General features: G+C 42.4%; 1 protein-coding gene across 1 annotated transcript in view; it reads left to right on the top strand.

The window, feature by feature from the left end:
- nos1 (nitric oxide synthase 1 (neuronal)) overlaps positions 1-14,685 on the top strand; it is a 100,955-nt gene extending 86,270 nt beyond the window's left edge. The window contains exons 22-28 of the mRNA XM_070886322.1: positions 2,941-3,151; positions 7,374-7,461; positions 9,543-9,664; positions 10,930-11,087; positions 11,693-11,887; positions 13,078-13,196; positions 14,482-14,685. Coding sequence (XP_070742423.1) covers positions 2,941-3,151; positions 7,374-7,461; positions 9,543-9,664; positions 10,930-11,087; positions 11,693-11,887; positions 13,078-13,196; positions 14,482-14,497 — 909 coding nt within the window. The 3' untranslated portion in view covers positions 14,498-14,685. The remainder of the gene's footprint in view (positions 1-2,940; positions 3,152-7,373; positions 7,462-9,542; positions 9,665-10,929; positions 11,088-11,692; positions 11,888-13,077; positions 13,197-14,481) is intronic.
- The last annotated feature ends 5,151 nt before the right edge of the window (positions 14,686-19,836 follow it).

The raw sequence follows: 19,836 nt of genomic DNA, 5'->3' as shown, positions 1-19,836 counted from the left end.
AAAACCTCCTCCAGGTTCTGCAGGTGCTCGATTGTGTTCCAACCTGTGACCAAGATGTCGCCCTGGAAGACCACGGGACTGACTTCAGTAAACTTTCCATGTTTCTCTGGAATATCGCCGCCGCTGATCGGATTCCAAACAGGCAACTGTTATGAACAAAAAGACCTTTGTGCGTGTTGATGCAGGTGAGGGCCTTCGATGATTCCTCCAGGTCCTGCGTCATGTAGGCTGAAGTCAGATCCAGCTTCGTAAACGTCTTTCCTCCCGCCAGCGTTGCAAAGAGGTCATCGGCTTTTGGTAGTGGGTATTGGTTCTGCAGGGAGAAACGATTGATAGTTACTTTGTAATCGCCACAGATTCTGACGGTGCCATCTCCCTTGGGGACTGGGACGATAGGACTGGCCCACTCATTGAACTCGATCGGTGAAATGATGCCCTCTCGTTGCAGCCGGTCTAGCTCGATCTCGACCCTTTCTCTCATCATGTACAGTAATGCTCTCGCCTTGTGATGGACGGGTCGCTCCCCCGGCATTAGGTGGATCTGCACTTTTGCTCCTTGGAATTTCCCGATGCCTGGTTTGAACAGCGAAGGAAATTTGTTTAAGACCTGGGCACACAAAGTGTCGTCAGCAGGCATTAGCGCTCGGACGTCATCCCAGTTCCAGCATATCATTCCCAGCCAGCTCCTGCCAAGCAGCGTGGGACCATCGCCCGGTACCACCCAGAGAGGTAGCTTGTGCACCGCTCCATCATAGGAGACCTTTACGGTAGCACTGCCGATTACAGGAATCAGTTCTTTCATGTAAGTTCTTAGTTTCGTGTGAACTGGAGTTAAGACTGCCCTTGAGGCCTTGTTGCACCACAACCTTTCGAAAGTCTTTTTGCCCATGATGGACTGGCTCACGTCCGTGTCCAGCTCCATTGACACCGGGAGTCCATTTAGTTCAACATTCAGCATTATTGGGAGACAATTCGTGGTGAATGTGTGCACCCCATGTACCTCTGCCTCCTCTATGTGAGGCTCTGGTTCGTCGTGATTCTCCATGGATTTGTCCTCTTCTGCAACATGGTGGTTTGCAGGTTTAACAGGCTTAGCAGCTCGTCTGCACACTCGTTGGAGGTGTCCCATTGTTCCACAGCCCTTCCAAACGTACTCTTTGAATCGGCATGAATGGAAATGATGATCACCCCCGCAGTGCGAGCAAGGTGTTAATGGCCTTGCATTCATCATCTTGATGGTGGACTCTGAGTCATCTGCGGACATGCAGCTGCAGGTATGTGTGAACTGCCCTGTACATTACGATTCAAAAACAACATCACTTTGTTCACAGTACGTGTAGCAGCACTTGTGAGCTGAGAGATTTGCTTCGTATTGTCACTGGTGGCAATGAACGCCTGGGCTATCGCTATGGCCTTACTCAAGGTTGGGGTCTTTACAGTCAAAAGTTTGCGAAGTATGGTTTCGTTGCCAATGCCAAGTACGAAAAAGGCTCTGAGCATGTGCTCCAAATGTCCTTCAAATTCGCAATGTCCTGCCAGGCGTCTTAGCTCGACGACATAACTCGCCACTTCCTGGCTTTCAGACTTTTTGTAGGTGTAGAACCGGTACCTCGCCATCAGAATGCTTTCCTTCGTGTTTAAATGCTCTCGGACCAGTGTGCACAAATCGTCATACGATTTCTCCGTGGGTTTCGCTGGAGTGAACAGATTCTTCATGAGGCCATACGTTGTTGCCCCACAGACGGTGAGGAGGATCGCCCTTCGTTTGGCAGCGCTCTCGTCCCCATCTAGCTCGTTGGCCACAAAGTATTGGTTGAGTCGCTACACAAAAGTTTCCCAATCATCTCCCTCTGAGAATTTCTCCAGGATGCCCACTGTTCTCTGCATCTTTGGGTTCGCTATCTGTATCTCGTCGCCAATTGTTGTGTGTGGAGAAAGAGTCAGACTGAACACTGTGAACTCAAAGTAAAGTGTGACTTTAGTCTTTTATTGCAGGTCTCCAGAGTGCCTCTCCAACCTGTGAAACCTCCTTAAATACCTGTGCTCCCAAGGGATTATGGGATCCCTTGGGACTCCAGGGGATGAGCCCTCTGGTGGCTGTACAGAGTAAATACAAGTCCACATATATAACAGTTCCCTTTCCACCCCTCGGGGGAAATTGCCCTGTGGGACGCGAGGTCGGCGTGGGGCAATGCTATAGACAGCTTCTCTGTGGCAGGCACCCTGGCCGCCCTTAAAGGGGAGGTGGTAGTGCAGCGGCTGGCAGCTTTTTTCTGTTGACTGATTTTTCAGTCAACCCAACAATTGTGGCCACTGGTGTGGCCGGTCCTCTAACATGCAGACCAGCACCCTCTCTTGGGTGTCAGGCCACTGGCACAGCCGACATCCACCCTGGTGGCCCAGTGGGTGCCACTAAAAAGGCTGCAGAGGTTGCAGTGGCCCTTCCCTTTAAAAGAAGGGGAGGGACGTTCGGATGTACGGAGTGCAGCGCTGAGTGTTGCGCCCTGCGAGCGCTCTGTTAGCGCAACAAACATTTTTTTTCTCAAAGAGGCCAATTCCAGAGGCCGACGCTTCCTGCACAAGCACAAGAAAAGCAGCTATTTCGAATTGACCGCCCCAAACCTAGCGCGGGTTGAATTTCGATCCCACAATGTCCAACTAGCGACCACCTCACTATAAAGCAGTACTATCTGAGTGTCTGTTATTGTTCCTCTTGGCAATACACATAATATGGATTCTTGTCTGGTCCAGCCCAAGCCCTTATATTAATCTCCCAACCCCAGCAACTATAGCTGCCTTTTGGTTTACACCAGTTCTCTGTATTTTGGGAAAGATGATTAGTCTTCTTTAGACCTCACCTTTGGAGCGTTCAATAATCCTAACTCTAATATGCTGTGCTTGCCATGGAGGTTTAATAAGTCCTATGCATTCCATTGGCAGGGTTTGCAGGAGTATGAGAAATGGAAGTGGTACAATAACCCAACCGTGGTGGAAGTGCTGGAGGAGTTTCCTTCCGTTCAAATCCCAGCATCCCTGCTGCTTACCCAGCTTCCCCTGCTGCAGCCACGATATTACTCTATCAGCTCATCTCCTGACATGTACCCAGACGAGATTCACCTTACAGTGGCTGTGGTTTCATATCGCCCAAGAGGTACTATTTACAATCTATATTAACGACTTGGAAGAAGGGACTGAGTGTAACGTAGTCAAGTTTGCTGATGATACAAAGATCAGAGGAAAAGCAATGTGTGAGGAGGACATAAAAAATCTGCAAAAGGACATAGACAGGCTAAGTGAGTGGGCAAAAATTTGGCAGATAGAGTATAATGTTGGAAAGTGTTAGGTCATGCATTTTGGCAGAAAAAAAATCAAAGAGCAAGTTTTTATTTAAATGGAGAAAGATTGCAAAGTGCCGCAGTACAGTGGGACCTGGGGTACTTGTGCATGAAATGCAAAAGGATAGTATGCAGGTACAGCAAGTGATCAGGAAGGCCAATAGTATCTTGGCCTTTATTGCAAAGGGGATGGAGTATAAAAGCAGGGAAGTCTTGCTACAACTATATAAGGTATTGGTGAGGCCACACCTGGAATACTGCAAACAGTTTTGGTTTCCATATTTACGAAAGGATATACTTGCTTTGGAGACAATTCAGAGAAGGTTCACTAGGTTGATTCCGAGGATGAGGGGGTTGACTTATGAGGAAAGGTTGAGTAGGTTGGGCCTCTACTCATTGGAATTCAGAAGAATGAGAGGTGATGTTATCAAAACGTATAAGATTATGAGGGGGCTTGACAAGGTGGATGCAGAGAGGATGTTTCCACTGATGGGGGAGACTAGAACTAGGGGGCATGATCTTAGAATAAGGGGCCACCCATTTAAAGCAGAGACATGGAGAAATTTCTTCTCTCAGAGGGTTGCAAATCTGTGGAAGTCGCTGCCTCAGAGCTGTGGAAGCTGGGACATTGAATAAATTTAAGACAGAAATAGACAGTTTCTTAATCACTAAGGGGATAAGGGGTTATGTGGAGCGGGTGGGGAAGTGGAGCTGAGTCCATGATCAGATCAGTCATGATCTTATTGAATGGCGGAGCAGGCTCGAGGGGCTGTATGGCCTACTCCTGTTCCTATTTCTTATGTTCTTATGTACTTGCATCAAAAGTATGAGATATGCTCACCGCTGCTGCATTGCTGTGCTTAGAATTTGTTTTTATAGAAGGAGTGTCAATATGTAAGTGACAGTAATGTTATGGCCAAGTGTAAGAATGAAAAAATGAAGTTATGTACAATCGTGACATTGGGACACTATCCGGCTTGTGGGTCCAAGCCTACATCATGACAGCTGGTCCAAGCTTCATGTCATGCATTTTTCCACTATGAAACGTAGATGAACATACGAACAATGACGGACAGGAAAAGAATCACTAGTCCATCCAGCCTGTCCCACACAATTGCAGTGCCTTGTGCATTACAATATAAAGGCACCACGCCCCAGCCAAAACTGTGCACAAGTGGCGAGAAACCAGATAAAAACCGTGCCAATTTGGGTGGGAAAAGTCTGGGAAATTCCTCTCTGATCCCCCCTTTAAGGTGATTAAAACTAATCCAGGAGATCACTCTGATAATGCTATGCAGCACCTACCTTTAATAGGAGATGAGTTCTGCTCAAGACAGAAACAGGCCCTGCTCTCACAAGGCCCAAGCTCCATTGTCAGGACGCTATGAATGTTGGAAAGAGCAGGAGAGCAGACAAGGTAATCAATTGGTAAAGGTTGGGTGGCGCCAAGCTGGGGGTTTTAAAACCTGTAAATTATAGGTAAAAGAGATGCCACGAAGTTCCATAGTGTTGTGATCTAGAGAAAGAATGAGTTAGAATAGATGTTGGTGCAATGAGTGCACAGGATGGTTTACTTGGAGCTCAGGAGGAACCCTGGGGGAAACTTTAGAGAAAGTTTACTATCTGATAGCACTGGTGTGCAAAACCATGAACAAATCAAAAATTTATTCAGTCATGTAAGATAGAGCAGAACATAAAGAAAAGGGAAAAATTAAAATCAGTGTATTGCAATCTCTTGACTGCTCACAGCATCTCCTCTCATCTCATGTGCTGGAATCAGCTTGTAACGGGGCAAGAGTAAGTGGAAGAAAATGGTTTATACCTTAAGGTGTACTATCTAATTTTGGCTGTTGTTTGGTATTTGATTTATATGACTGGAGTGTTAAGTGTTAAATCTCAAGATAGTTTTATTTTGTTCTGTTTAAAAAGTGTAACATGTTGTGGTTTGGGAGCAATGCACCTTTCTATGGGCTCGATTTTCCCCAGTAATCTGCACCGTTTTTTTGGCGTAAATTAAAATATCCAAGGTTCCTCACCATTTCTGCACCAACATTACTCAGTTAGTTACGATTTTTTGAGGTTCGTTTTTTTTTGCGTCCTGTGGCGTAACCTGATGTCTGCACCAGTCTTTCACATTTAAGCAAGTTTGGCCAACTTATATTTTTCCTAGGACAACGTATGTGACCACTCCCAAAAAACCTTCTGCTCACTTAAGAAAAAGCAGCGCACATTAAAAAATCGACGCAGAAAGACGCCATTGTTTTTATGTGAAGTTTTGGAGGGAGTCAAGCAGGTGAAGAATATACATCATGAAGCTTAATTTTTTCAAAGTCAAAAGGGAGAAAATGGAAGTCTAATGCAATTCTTTAATTTTTGATTGTTTTCAAAGTACCACGCCATCACCGAACCACTCTGCACTGGGCTCGAGGGCGTCGACCTTGGGGGGAGAGAGAGGAAAGAAGGTGTGAGTGCTTTGTCCTGCTGTTTTGAGCTTCTTGCAAAGCTACAATTAAATTATGGGGGCAATATTGACCATACCATACCTGGTGCTGCAGAGGAGACGATTGACTAGACATCATCGCATGAGGAACCTCAGGGCCCATAGAGTGATGGGTAGGAGGCCTTACCCATGTCGGGTATATCGAGACAGGTGTTCGTACCTGTACCTGTGTGATGCAGACTGTGTCAGAAGGCTGCGTTTCCGCAAATAAGTTGTAGCCAAGATCTGTGAGTTAGTAAAAGCAGACCTGCAACCTAGAAGCATCAGGAGCACTGCTTTGTCAGTTGAAGTGAAGGTTACAGCTGCACTTTCATTTTATGCATCTGGATCATTCCAGGCCACAACTGGGGATGTGAGCACCATTTCTCAACATATCTGCATTCAGCAGGTGTCTGCTGCACTATACGCCCGGAGGAATGACTACATAAAGTTCCCCATGACCGCCCAGGCAATGCATGACAGGGCTGTGGACTTCTTCAGGATTGCTGGCTTCCCAAAGGTACAGGACGGCATTGATTATACCCACATCACCTTGCGAGCACCTTTGGAGGATTCCGAGATATACAGGAACAGAAAAGGCTTCCACTCCATGAATGTGTAGCTCATCTGTGACGACATCCATCGCATCATGTCAGTTGATGCGAGATACCCTGGGAGCACCCATGATGCGTTCATCCTGGGTGAGAGCACTATATCTGCTATGTTTCAGCAGCAGCCAGAAGGGAAGAGCTGGCTGCTGGGAGACAAAGGTTACGGCCTCGTCACCTGGCCCACGACGCCCCTACGTATAACCCAGTTGGAAGATGACTGAAAATACAACATGTCGCATATTGCGACGCGTAGCATAATAGAGAGGATCATTGACATCTTGAAACAGCGATTCCGATGCTTGGACCATTCCGGAGGCTACTTGCAATACTCCCCTGAGATTGTCGGTCAGTTCACTGTTGTGTGCTGCATGCTGCACAACTTAGCCATCATGAGGCAGCAGCAGCTGGTAGTAGAAGAGCCACGTGAGGTGAGAGTGGCTGATTATGAGGAGGAAGATGCAGATGATGAGGAAGACGAGGAAGACTATCTGAACTTGGAGCAAGATGGCGGCGGAGGGGCGCATTTTTTCATCATTTTTTCAGCGCAGACATTAAGCTCCACCCCCCGAAGCTAAAGGAAAGGCTACACGGCGCCAATTTTAAAAATTAGAACGGGAAAACTTGTAAGTTATTTTTTTGGGAGTAGTTGGGGCCAAAAGAAATGGGCGTAACTCTTGAAACACGCCAAAAAATGGCATTGGGGAAAATTGAGCCCTGTATAATTGGTCCCTTCCATAATTCCACAGAATATTTCAACGGGTCACTCAGCAAAGACCACTCCCTGCTCCATCCTAGTGACTGGTTAAAGAGGCTGGGAGCGGGGCTTGAGTGATGGAATGCTGCATGACAAGGATGAATGAAATCTAAGACGGTGGAAAATAACTAACAATTTAAATGCAATATATTGTGGTTATCTTTGACAATGAGCCGCTGTCTTTATGTTTACAGATGGCGAAGGGTCACTGCACCATGGAGTTTGCTCTTCCTGGCTTAACAGGATAGACAGGGATGAAACGGTGCCATGCTTTGTCAGAGGGTAATCAGTTTTTCATGAAACTGTATAAATACTGCAAATCTTTACACACATAGGCCATTGAATTTTGAAAAGTAATTTAAAGAAAGATAGGTCAGATTTTTCTGTGCCTGAGTCTATTGGACAATCCTCCCCTCCCCACCCAATTTCCCCTGGGCAATCTGAGCATTCCTAGTTAATAGGATAAAAAATAGTGATTTCCCCTTCTCCAGATCCTTGGTGAACTGTATGTTGCAAAATTCTTACTAGTACTTGAAACTTTATCTATTGTGGATTCAATGTACATCGGAAGTGTTACAGTCAGAGCTTAAACTTATCGTGGATGGAGCAACCAAAGGGGGAAGAGGCCACTGGCAATCCAATCTCACACTCAGATTTGATATTTCACACATTAGTTACATCAATTAAACTGAGTAGAAATTCATGTAACAGCCTTAAAGTTTAACCTGTGAGTGAGGTAAAGCACACTGACCCAAGAGATAGGCACATGGATTCAAAGCATGATGCAGTACCACAGTAGTCGCAAGGCTTGTATGAAGCTTTTATAAAGACTAAGGGCTAGAATTTCAAAAAAATCCGTCAGCACCGGATTGCCGCCCAAAATACCGGTAAGACTTTAAATTACTGCAGGCGAATAATTCCACAATAAAAGGAAAAAATTCCGCCCAGCGAAAAAAAATAGACCTTACACCCTGATTCTCGATGGAAAACAGAATCTTGGCCTGATTGGGCGGTTCTTAAACAAAATGGGCAATAATTACTAACATTTATATCGAGGCTGCGGGTTGGGCCTCAGAGGGGAAAAACACCAAAAATATTTTTTCCAAAAAACATAAAATAAAAAATCTGAAAACATTCTCAGAACCCTTTTCACCTTAATCACTGTAAACAAATGTTAAAATAATTATTAAAAACCCATATACTTACCTGTTTTTGCAGCGCTACTTACCTACCGCCCAGCTCCCGCTGCTTCTCGTGGGTGTCTTTTTTACTACTTAGCTACGGGTCACCGCCGAGTCTAAAATCGGGCAATGGCGGTCTATGGACGGTGCACGCCGGCGGTCCGCTTCCCAGTGGTATTTCAAAACCGCCGGTGAAACTCTTTGTGGAAATTTTCGCCGAACCAGTTTTCGCCCAAACCAGCCAATACTGCCTAGAAACCCGGGCAGAGATGCAAGGCAAATTCTAGCCCTAAAGATGGCTATTTAGTGACTTCTTCAGGACATGACTGAGAGCTCACATGTTAGCATAAAGCTGGTTCATCTTTATGCACACATATACTTGTTAAGTCCTGTCCCCTCAGTACAGATTCACACGAGGCATATAGTGAAGTCAAGGTCATTCTGGACGTGCACCTTTATTTCACAGCTCTGGAATGCTGCACTTGCCTGAGACCTGCCCTTATATACCTGTCTCTTGCAAGTGCACCCCTGGTGGTAAGGTATGCTGGTGGTTACAGGTCATATCTTATTACAGTCATGTATAGCATGTTAGGATACAGTTATATATAATAATGTAAGATACATGACAATACTGAAGACCACCACATTTCCATTTCCATAGCAGTGCTTAATCTGCAGTTAATGCTAAAGGAAATTATTCTTTTTTTGACATTTTGGAGGATATGCTACTATTTTGGTTGTCACCCTTCAATTCGCCAAGTCTGGTATCACTGGGCCAAGTGCCTCCTGAGATTGAGAGCAAACAAGCAATTCACTCCCAGTACTCTACCCAGACTGCTTCCTAGAAGACTCAGTTATGGCTCTAATCTGATTTTCTCTCACTGTAACTGTACAAGATACAACAAGGAGCTAACTACCAGTGTTTCTACAATTACTAGGACGTCAAGAATTTTGTGAGAAAGGAGCAGCTACTGTATTTACAAAAGAATCTTCTCTAGCTCTAGCCTGTGATCTTCAGTGTTGCTTCACAAAGGAGCAATTTTGAAACGATCAAAAATGTGGAAATACAGTATGACAAATTTCAAGTAAATTATCAAAGGATCATTCAGTAATCAAAGGATAACAATCAGAGTATCCAATGACAGAGGCCTATATTAATTTATTTTATGTATGTCAATGCAGAGCACCTTCTTTTAGGTTGCCAAAAAATCCAATGGTACCTTGCATCTTAATTGGACCAGGAACTGGAATTGCTCCCTTCAGAAGCTTCTGGCAGCAGCGTCTGCATGATATTGAACATAAAGGTAAGTCATCAAAATAAGACAGGAAGGAGAGGAGCTTAAAACACATCAGACCTGTTAAGTAGTTTTTTACAGGGCTAAGCGTGAATGTTATATTTTTAAAAATATACAGGAAGACATACATTGTCTTGGACTGCTTCACTGGATGAGGTCATTGATATGAAGAGGGGAAAGAGTGTGAGAAAGGACAGAACCCTTAGGAACCCTTCTTTCCTCTTCATGTCAATGATCTCCTCCAATCTCATTCAACTCTGTCTACACTTTGTTGCTAATTTAACCTTATATTAATCAATTCCTTTCAGACTCTATGAGTGGGATTTTAACATGGGTGAACTCGTGGGATTGACACTGGGTTAAGTCGGGAGAAATTCCAAGCGCGAAGGAAGCTTGGCTCCAGCCCGCCGACTTCTGGGTTTTACCGAGGCAGGTCAAGGGTCAAGAGGCGGACAGTCAACCTTCTCCCAGGAGGCGGGTTGGCATTTTAAATATGTTAATGAGGCTGGCAGCCTCTGATTGAACCTACTTAGCCGGTTTTACAATGGGTGGCTGGGTATCCCAGGCCGAGACGAGGACAGCTTCGGGGAGAAGGAAGGTGCTGTCACAGCACTGTTTGTGGGCGGGGAGGAGCAGGCATGCTTCCCCATCAGACCTCACCCCATACAAAGACCCCTGGTGCCAGGAATCGGATTCCCCCCCCCCCCCACCCCAGATTATAAAGCCCCGGGATCTGGGATAGGACCCCCCAACCCCCCATCCTGGTTCTGGGATCGCAGCCCCCATCCCGGGGTCATGGATCGGATCCACCTGGTCCTGCAGTCTGCTCCGGAGTGCTCCCCGCCCGACTGGAAGCCAAGCCTGTCAATCAGGCTGACTTCCGAGCAGGAACCTGTTGGCCAAAAGACACATGATCACAGCATACGGGGAAACCCAGAACTCCAGGTTTCCTGTCCAAAACTCCGCCACCCCCACCTACGTACCCCGCCCCAGTAAATATCCAGATCTATATACTTAGTGTTTACAACCTTTGCTTCCCTCTGTGCAGCGGCTAAATCATTTTCGCGCCCTTCAGTGACAATGACAATGTTTTCTGTCAATTATTCAGAGGCTCAGAGGATGAAGTTGGTCTTGGGCAGCAAATCAGTCGCCCCGCCCAAATTTATTTTCCATTGAAGTCAAGCGCTGCAGGAAATCTGCCTATCTCTAGTGTCTTATAATCACTTTAATAACATTGCCTCATCAAAGTTTGCAACATCACTTTTATATTTTAGGTGTAAAAGCATGTCCCATGACACTTGTGTTTGGCTGTCGGCAATCAAAAATCGACCACATCTATAGAGAGGAAGCCATTCAAGTAAAAAATAAAGGTGTCTTTCAGGAACTCTATACCGCTTACTCCCGTGAACCAGGAAAACCAGCAAAACCAAAGGTATTTAGACAGTCTTTATATCAGGTTTTATGTATTTTGTTTATGTGAAACTATTTTATTTAATTACAGCCTTTATTATTTTTATTTAAAATAAATTATATGTAAATCAGCCATTAAAAGAGCATAAATAGGCCTGTGGGACATTGGGGATTTTTAATGCTTTAAGAACGTTAAAGTAGCGAATCCTTGTTGATCAAAATATTCAGTCTATTTCTCTTCCAAATTCAGCTTTTTTTAAAGGAGTATCACCACCCTCTAAGGGATTTCTGGCAGGCCTGTTGAGTTTGTGGAACGGACAAGAAGGCCAAAGACTCCATAGTGGGTCTGCATTGGCCACTGGAAAAGCTTGCGGTTCAACAAATGCAATATTTGCTGCAGTACAAGCTTTGGGCAATGGGGTTTATTTTGGGGCATTTAAAATACAATTTTTTAATGTATTTTTTCACTGAGATGCAACCTGTCAAGCAAATGACATAAGAACATTGTGTGTATGCAAGGTTTTCTGAAGGTTTTTCTTTGAGGTCCCTTTAATGCTATTGCAAATTTGAAATTTAAAACTAGTATTCATTGGCAATAAACACACTGAAGTGTCTTCCTGGTTTCAGAAATATGTGCAAGACATTTTACGTGAACAGCTTTCTGACCAAATATTCAAACTGCTACAAGAACAAGGCGGACACATATACGTTTGTGGAGATGTTACTATGGCAGGTGATGTCCTGAAGACCATTCAGCACATCTGCGAACAGCATGGGAAGGTATCACTAGAAGATGCCGGGGTCTTCATCAGCAAGCTACGAGTAAGCATTTATATAGTGCCATTCACATCCTCAGGAAAGCTTAAAATATTTCACACCCAATGAATTACTTTTAAAATGCAGTGACTTTCGTTATGTCGGTAAACACAGCAGCCAATTTGCACAGAAGGTGCCATAAGCAGCAGTAAGATAAAGGACCACTTGATCTGTGTTTGGTTCTGTTGAATTAAGGATAAATGTTAGCCAGGACACTGGGAGAACTTCTCTGCTCTTCTCTGAATAGTGCCATAGGATCTTTTATATCCACCTGAGGAGGCATACAGGGGCTCGATTTAAACGGTCACCCAAAGAACGGCACCTCTGACAGTGCAGCACTCCCTCAGTCCCACATTGAATATATGTTTCTTTTTCAGATGTTGACTAACCCGAAGCGCTTTCCCATTTCTTTTAGTTGAGATTTTAATAAAGCCCTGTTCGTGTTTCTAGCCCAGTTCCAGGTGTAGATGCAATAGTAATGAAACAGTTTGTTGCAAATGACGCAGAATTGCCAGGATGGAGAACTCAGGATCTGGAAGCTTGAGAAGCAAATAAATCCAAAGCACTTTACATGAGAAACTAATGTCTCAGGACACGCAATAAGTATATTTCAGTAGAAAGTATTCGGCTGACTTTTGAATATATGGGGCTGATAAAGTCCTCCTTTGAGTTCTCCCATCGGCTGAAATGAGGCGGCAGCCCCCTGAAAATGGTGCGGAAGTAGTTAAACAAAGATGGCAGACAATGACTATAGCACAGAATGTTAATCCTACTCTGTGATCAATAGCAGAGTTACCTGACATTTAACCTTTTAGATAGATTTATACAAGTTAATTAATTTTCTTACCCATATCATTATTATTTGTGTTTAGATAGTTAGAAGGCTGTTAGATAATCTTTATAATGATCACAGAAGGCATTACATAGTCTAACATGTTAAGACAGACATACAATTCAAAACTTGTAACATGGAGTGCATGATACGTACATGTTTGAGATATCCACGTACCTAAGAGTTTTCATTAAAAAAATGCATTTTTGCTTTATGTTCTGTGTTCCTCAGCATTAAATCATAACGACAATGAAAAATATTTTTAAAAATACAAAGTATTAATGCAATGTCGATTTTTTGCTCGATAGTCGTCAGAACCCCTGACTGTCTATATGGCTGACCTGTGCCTTCTTTAATACTTCAGGGTGAAAACCGTTATCATGAAGACATATTTGGTGTTACTCTTCGTACATATGAAGTTACAAACCGCCTTCGATCAGAATCCATTGCTTTTATTGAAGAAAGCCAGAAAGATTCAGACGAGTAAGTATGCGGATTAAAAGAGTGAGAAATTACTGAAATGACAGCGGAAATAAGTTGAATTGCTTGTAGAATCTCTTGTAACATCTGGCATCAGTAGTTTGATACATCCGGAAGCTGGTTTTAAATCAAAAATGTATTTCATCATCCCTTAAAAGGATTCAGACTGTTAATATACGGAAATACAGATTATACAATGTAGAAACTAGCAAATTCTTTGAATTAAATCAGTAAAATAAAACAGGGAGAATACGATTTCGTAATTTGATAGATTCCTAAGGCAGGAGAGCATCCCACATTACAACAGTGACTACACTCCAAAATTACTTCATTGGCTGTAAAGCGCTTTGAGACGTCCGGTGGTCATGAAAGGCGCTATATAAATCCAAGTCTTTCTTTCTATAGTGGGTGGTAGAAATTTAGACAATAAGCAAGATGCTGATTTTTTTTTTTATTAAGAACTAATTGGTTTATTAACAAAGGTTTAACAATCACACTACACATTACCAGTTCATCCACTAGGCTCACAACTGCATACCTCTAGACTCAACTGACTGGGATTTTATTGAGTCTTGTGAACATCACGTGATTGGCTAAGCCACTTACAATGCAACAGCTCTACAACTATTTTTGTTGTTGATTGGTTGTGGTTGAGTTTGGGATGATGGTGACTTCAAAATTAGTAAAGATGGACTAATGCTGCAGACAGTTGCTAATCCGTCAGGCACCAAGGTCAGAATTGCTTTTTCCAGTTTCAAACCTCATATTCTTACTTATGGACAAAATGTCACGAATACATTGCTTGGTCGCACGTGCACAGTGCGTGAACAGAGACGAAGGCGTCGATTCTCAATCAGGCGGTTTCTGTAACACGGTGCTGTATGATTCACAGCGCCAGTTTTACGCCTCATCGACAAGTTGAATATCTACCTCAAAGTGTTAGACCTACAAGAAATAATCAACCGCATAGTCACGCCCATCATTCTTTGTGTGAAGGGCATGGAGGACTGCAATAGCATTTCAATGGCAAGATCAAAAATAATGATTTAATTCCCAGCAGCTTATCAGTTGTAGAACACTCTCTGGTGTATCTCCTTCTACTTTACAATGTTTGTCACTAGAACTATTATTTAGGAAAGTCAGTGCTGAAAGGTTCAGAGACGTGACAATCTTATACACCAAAAGGTGCACTAAACATCATGTAGTTAAATTTAAATCTACAAAGTTATCCCTCTATGTAGTTTTGCTGATGGTACAATTTCCCCTTGTTCCTCCCATCTCCCTGCAGAGTATTCTGTGCTTGATTGGGACGTTGACCCGACAATGAAACCCTCGATCATGGCCTTTGAAAGAAGTTTCATTCAATCCTGAAGACTTCGCTGAGCATCAAATTCCACCCGAGTGCAGATGCTGTCAGAGTGATAGAGAAAATCTTTTATATTATTGAACCATAGCTTTCAATATTTTTACACACGGGAGATTGTTCTGTAATTTGTTACATGGTATAGCTATTGTGTCAGCTTTTTTGCCAACATGCTGCTTTTAAAATAATTGCAACGTCTGCTGCCAGCAGACAAAAAACTTTTTTTTGCTATTCAATGACAAAAAAGTTGTCGCATAAAATAAAAGCAACATTATTTCTTCCTTCATATAATATTAAGAATTCAGCATATACAGGTTTCATTGTAAAACACCAATCCATTTCTTCAGTCAATGTATATTTTAAAAGATATATGGGAGTTACTGTCTGGATTTTTCGAAAGACAAGTGACAGATACTTGCTTTGTTTGTCTCTTACAAGTTAGCAAAAGGTATAACAGAAATAATTACATATTTGCTATTTGTAAAAGTGCAGTCCTGTTGTTTGCACAATTTGAAGATATAACATGTGATCATGTTCAGATTATGTAGCAAGCGGGAGATGGTTAAATGAGACCTCAAACACTTGCTCTTGAGGGCCAGGTGTCAGGTGGACTGCTGGTGCAACATAATGGTGTATTATTTTCTGTGCCATGAATTCCCCCAGCAGTTCCATTAACAGCAAGGTTATAATCTCAGTCAGCCAGTCTCGGGTGTAGCAAATGAAGGAAAAGTACTGCCGGGGGCTGGAGAGGATTCTATGTAAACAATGGGAGGATGACTCATAGTGTTCATTCTTTGGTACCTCTCAGTAACCAGCTCAAGAGGAGCTACCTAGGCACAGAGCTAGGGAGAGGGAAGGCAAAAGGTTTGAAGATGTTCAGGACATGATTTCTAACCGACTTTTAGGGTAGAAATGAAACTTACAATCAAGTGTTACTTAGATATTCAAATAATGCCAGGATGTAACCAATTCCAAAATACAGCACTTATGCTGTACCAATGATTTTCCTGTCACATTATAATTAACTCTTTGAATACTGAATATACTTTACAACAGCTACAAAAATGATTGTCTTGTTTATATTTTTAATGCTAAACATTATCATGCTAAATTGAAGAAACATGTGGAATCTTTCTCCAAATCAAAGTGAGTTATCTTAGATTTATTTCAATCCATAATTAAGTATTGTCCCAAAAGAGATTAGTTAAAAAAGGAAACAGTGGGGTATTTTCTTGTCACTGTGTCATTGAGAAATTGAGGTTTCTGTTTGAACATGATTTGATCAATGACCAGCCAATGCAGCCATGAATTCAATCTTTCTGTCCATTTTTTTCCCTCATTATTTTACATCTACTTACAGACTGCATTGCTAGGCTTATTTTAAGCAAAGCTCAGTTGCATTTATTAAATGAATTTATTTAAACAATAGCAGTTGAATTGAAGCAAATAGCCAATTACTTTCAGTGAAATTGTTGCTGAAGAAAACTTGAAAATGATTGCGATGTTACAGGGCAATAACATATCAAGGCGCCCTGGTGACATCACAAACCACATGAGTAAAGTTGAAATATCTCTAATCCAAGATATTTTTGTACACAATTTCTTTATGATTTCAATGTCCCTGTTATTGTTAGCCATCAATGAACAGACATCTCCTGTGATCTAATTACATTTACATAGAGTGATACGGGAATGTATGTCCCAAGCCATAGCATAACACGGACCTGTTATGGAGATACATGCAAAAAATCTATAGGAATTACAGAGAGGGTACTCAACGAAGGATTTCAGGTGAGGACATCAATCACAAGTGGTCAATGAACATCGCCTGAACCCTGCTGTATTACCTCTCCCATCCTAATATTCTACATTTCATTTAAGGCATTGATTTATCAATTGTGATATGCTAGATAAGGACAGTTCCATATGTGTCTTTCTTTCCATTGTAATGTGATCTGCTGGTATGTTTAAAGTGAAGATTTTCCAGTGATGTTTTGTGATGAAAATAAAGGCAGGTAACATTTTTACCAAAACATAAGAAAAGTCAGGGCTGAGAAAATGGCTATTCAGTACATCACAACTCTTCTTCGCTACCCTAACTCTCCCATCTGTATTTTGAATGATCCCAATGTTTTTGGTTCCGATATCCTCCTTGGCAGATTATTCCAAAAGTTTGCACTTTTGCGTCAAGAAGTTATCCTGATATCTGTTTTAAATTGAGTTTTCACCAATTTCCATTCAGGAAATTCCCTCTGGTCCCACTTTCCTGATGCATCATTTAATATAAAATACTTTGATGAGGCACTCCCTTAAATGCTTTCTTTCTAAACTGTAAAGCTTAAACTTCTCTAATCCTTCATCGTAGCTTGATTTCAGTTGGATAATGTGACAGGTTCTGTAGTGCAGTATTTTTAAAAGAACACCGTCTTCTTGAAAAGACTACATACTGCACACCCTAATTTGCATCAAATAATGTACTTCTAGGTAAAGAGAAGTGGGGAATTAGAGCCCTGTTAAACATGAAGCTGAATTCTGAACTATGACTAAGAATGGCGTTGCATGTTAATGCGTATACTATGCTGAGTTGAGCTGTATTGAATGACATTAACAGAACTATATAACCTGATATTGTAATGAGCTTCATGGTACTCGTGCTTCAGTAAAGTAAAAATAAAATTGCTTTCCTGTAACTTTCTGAAATGTTTTTGTCCTGCCAGTGTGACCAAGATGTTCATTTACTTGTAATTTGAAATGATTCTGGATCTTTTACTGTTTCCGATTACAAAAACTGCACTTTGTGAATGTATCTTTTTTCTGCATAATAAATTTTGCATTATATATATATATATAATATAATACATTTACATTCAGTTAAAGTAACCACAGCTCAACAAATAATAAAACTGATAATCTAGACTCATTGTAAAGGATACATTTAAGCTTTATTTGACACCATGTCATTGAGAAATTAAGGTTTCTGTTTGAATATGGTTTGTTCAATAACCCACCAATGCAGGAATTGTTGTGAATAACTTCACAAACATGTTCAATGATATACTTTATATAACCAATAAACTGCATTCATGCAAAACTTAATTATACCCTATTGGTGTTTGGCTCTTTCTTTAAGCGGCTCCCAGGAATTAAAGTACTTTATGCCACTAATGTTCTCTTACATCATAAGGGTGCTGTAAACCAAGGCTGCAGATGTGTGTGTGCATTGACACACCCAGAAGTACAACCAACATTGGACCAATCTTACAGTGAATGGTGAATTTTTTGCAAGCGCCCAACTTGACTGTGGCTGAACCCAACTGTAGTTCTGGGTACTGCTATTTTCATAGAATCATAGAAATCTATAGCACAGAAGGTATCCAGCCTAATCCCACTTTATAAGATTATGGCACTTCAAGTGCATTTCCAAGCACTTTTTAAATGTGATGAGATTTCTGCCTCTGCCACCCTTCCAGGCAATGTGTTCCAGACCCCTACTAGCCTCTGGGTGAAAAAGGTTCTCCTCAACTCCCCTCTAATCCTTCCACCAATTACTTTAAAGCTATGCCGCCGGGTTATTGATCTCTCTACTAGGGGAAATAGATCCTTCCTATTCACTCTATCCAGGTTCCTTATAATTTTATACACCTCAATTAAATCTCCCTTCAGCCTCCTCTGTTCCAAAGAAAACCCCCGCCTATCCAATCTTTCCTCATAGCTAATTCTCCAGTCCTGGCAACATCCTCGTAAATCTGCTCTGTACCCTGCAATCACATCTTTTCTGTAATGTGGTGACCAGAACTGCACACAGTACTCCAGCTGTGGCCTAACTAGTGTTTTATACAGTTCAAGCATAACCTCCCTGCTCTTATATTCTATGCCTTTGGTAATAAAAGAAAATATCCCATATGCCTTCTTAATCACCTTAGCTACCTGTCCTACCTTCAGGGATTTGTGGACATGCACTCCAAGGTCCCTCTGTTTCTCTACACTTCTCAGTATCCTACCATTTATTATGTTTTCCATTTGCCTTGTTATCCCTCCCCAAATGCATGACCTCACACTTCTCCAGATTGAATTACATTTGCCAGTTTTCCACCCACCTGACCAGTACATTGATATCTTCCTGCAGTTGACAGCTTTTTTCCTCAATATCAACCACACGACAATTGTTGTATCATCTGCAAACTTCTTAATCATGCCCCTACATTGAAGTCAGAATTATCGCATATCACAAAAAGCAAGGGACATATTACTGAGCCCTGCGAAACCCCACTAAAAACAGCTTTCCAGTTACAAAAACATCCATCGACCATTACCCTCTGCTTCCTGCCACTGAGCTAATTTTGGATCCATCTTGCCACTTTCCTTTGGATCCCATGGGCTCTTGCTTTTCTGACCAGGCTGCTGTGTAGGACTTTGTCAAAAGCCTTGCCCAAATCCATGTCGACTATATCAAATGCACTATCCTCATCAACCCTCCTTGTTACCTAATCAAAAAATGCAATCAAGTTAATCAGACATGACCCTCCCTTAACAAATCCTTGATTGATCCATGCCTTTCATCATTTTAAATATGGTGAGCAAGCGCTGGGCAAGACCATGTCCTGGGAATTGGCACTCGCTACAAATTGGGGGAGGTAAGTTGTGCATTAGCAACACAAATTACAAGTGGGATTTAGGCCTGTTTACTGCTGTCAGGGAGAGCAGCAAAATTGCCTCCAACACTGCATGGAAGAATTTTTTTTAAAATACCCACCTGAGGCAAGTGGAAGTTGGCGGTTGCCCTTTTGTAGATCCTCCAATCTGAAGAGGCCGCCCCACAGCCCCGCAGCCCTGCAGTCCAGTTTCTATAGACCTTCCCTTTGTCAAAGGGCTGCTCAGCAGAATCCTAGGAAAATGATGCAGGAGAAGGTATGGTACCACTTGATATGTCCTCACTATACAGTATAAATGCACACGAGACCCATACTTGAGAGAAGGTCACTCTGTGACCGGTCACCTTTATTGCCAAAACCTCAAGAGGCTGAAGGTGGGTGGAGCTTCCCCTTTTATACCGAAAAGTCCAGGTTAGGAATGTCTCCCACAAGTTCGCCCCCTGTGGTCAATGTTCTCAAGGTGTATAACTTAGGTCAGCTTATACATGGGTTACAATGATAGTTGAATACATGACATCACCTCCCCCACAAAGTCTTATTGGGATCACAGGTTAAGTCTCTCTGGTGTTTTACGCTCCCTTGTAGAGCGCCTAAGTTGGGGCTCCGGTTGTTGGGTGCTGGCCTGAGT

Source organism: Pristiophorus japonicus, chromosome 8, assembly GCF_044704955.1.
Source record: "Pristiophorus japonicus isolate sPriJap1 chromosome 8, sPriJap1.hap1, whole genome shotgun sequence".
Classification (NCBI taxonomy): Eukaryota; Metazoa; Chordata; class Chondrichthyes; family Pristiophoridae; genus Pristiophorus; species Pristiophorus japonicus.
The sequence above is the reverse complement of the archived record's forward strand: the minus strand, read 5'-3'. Positions and strand labels throughout refer to the sequence as shown.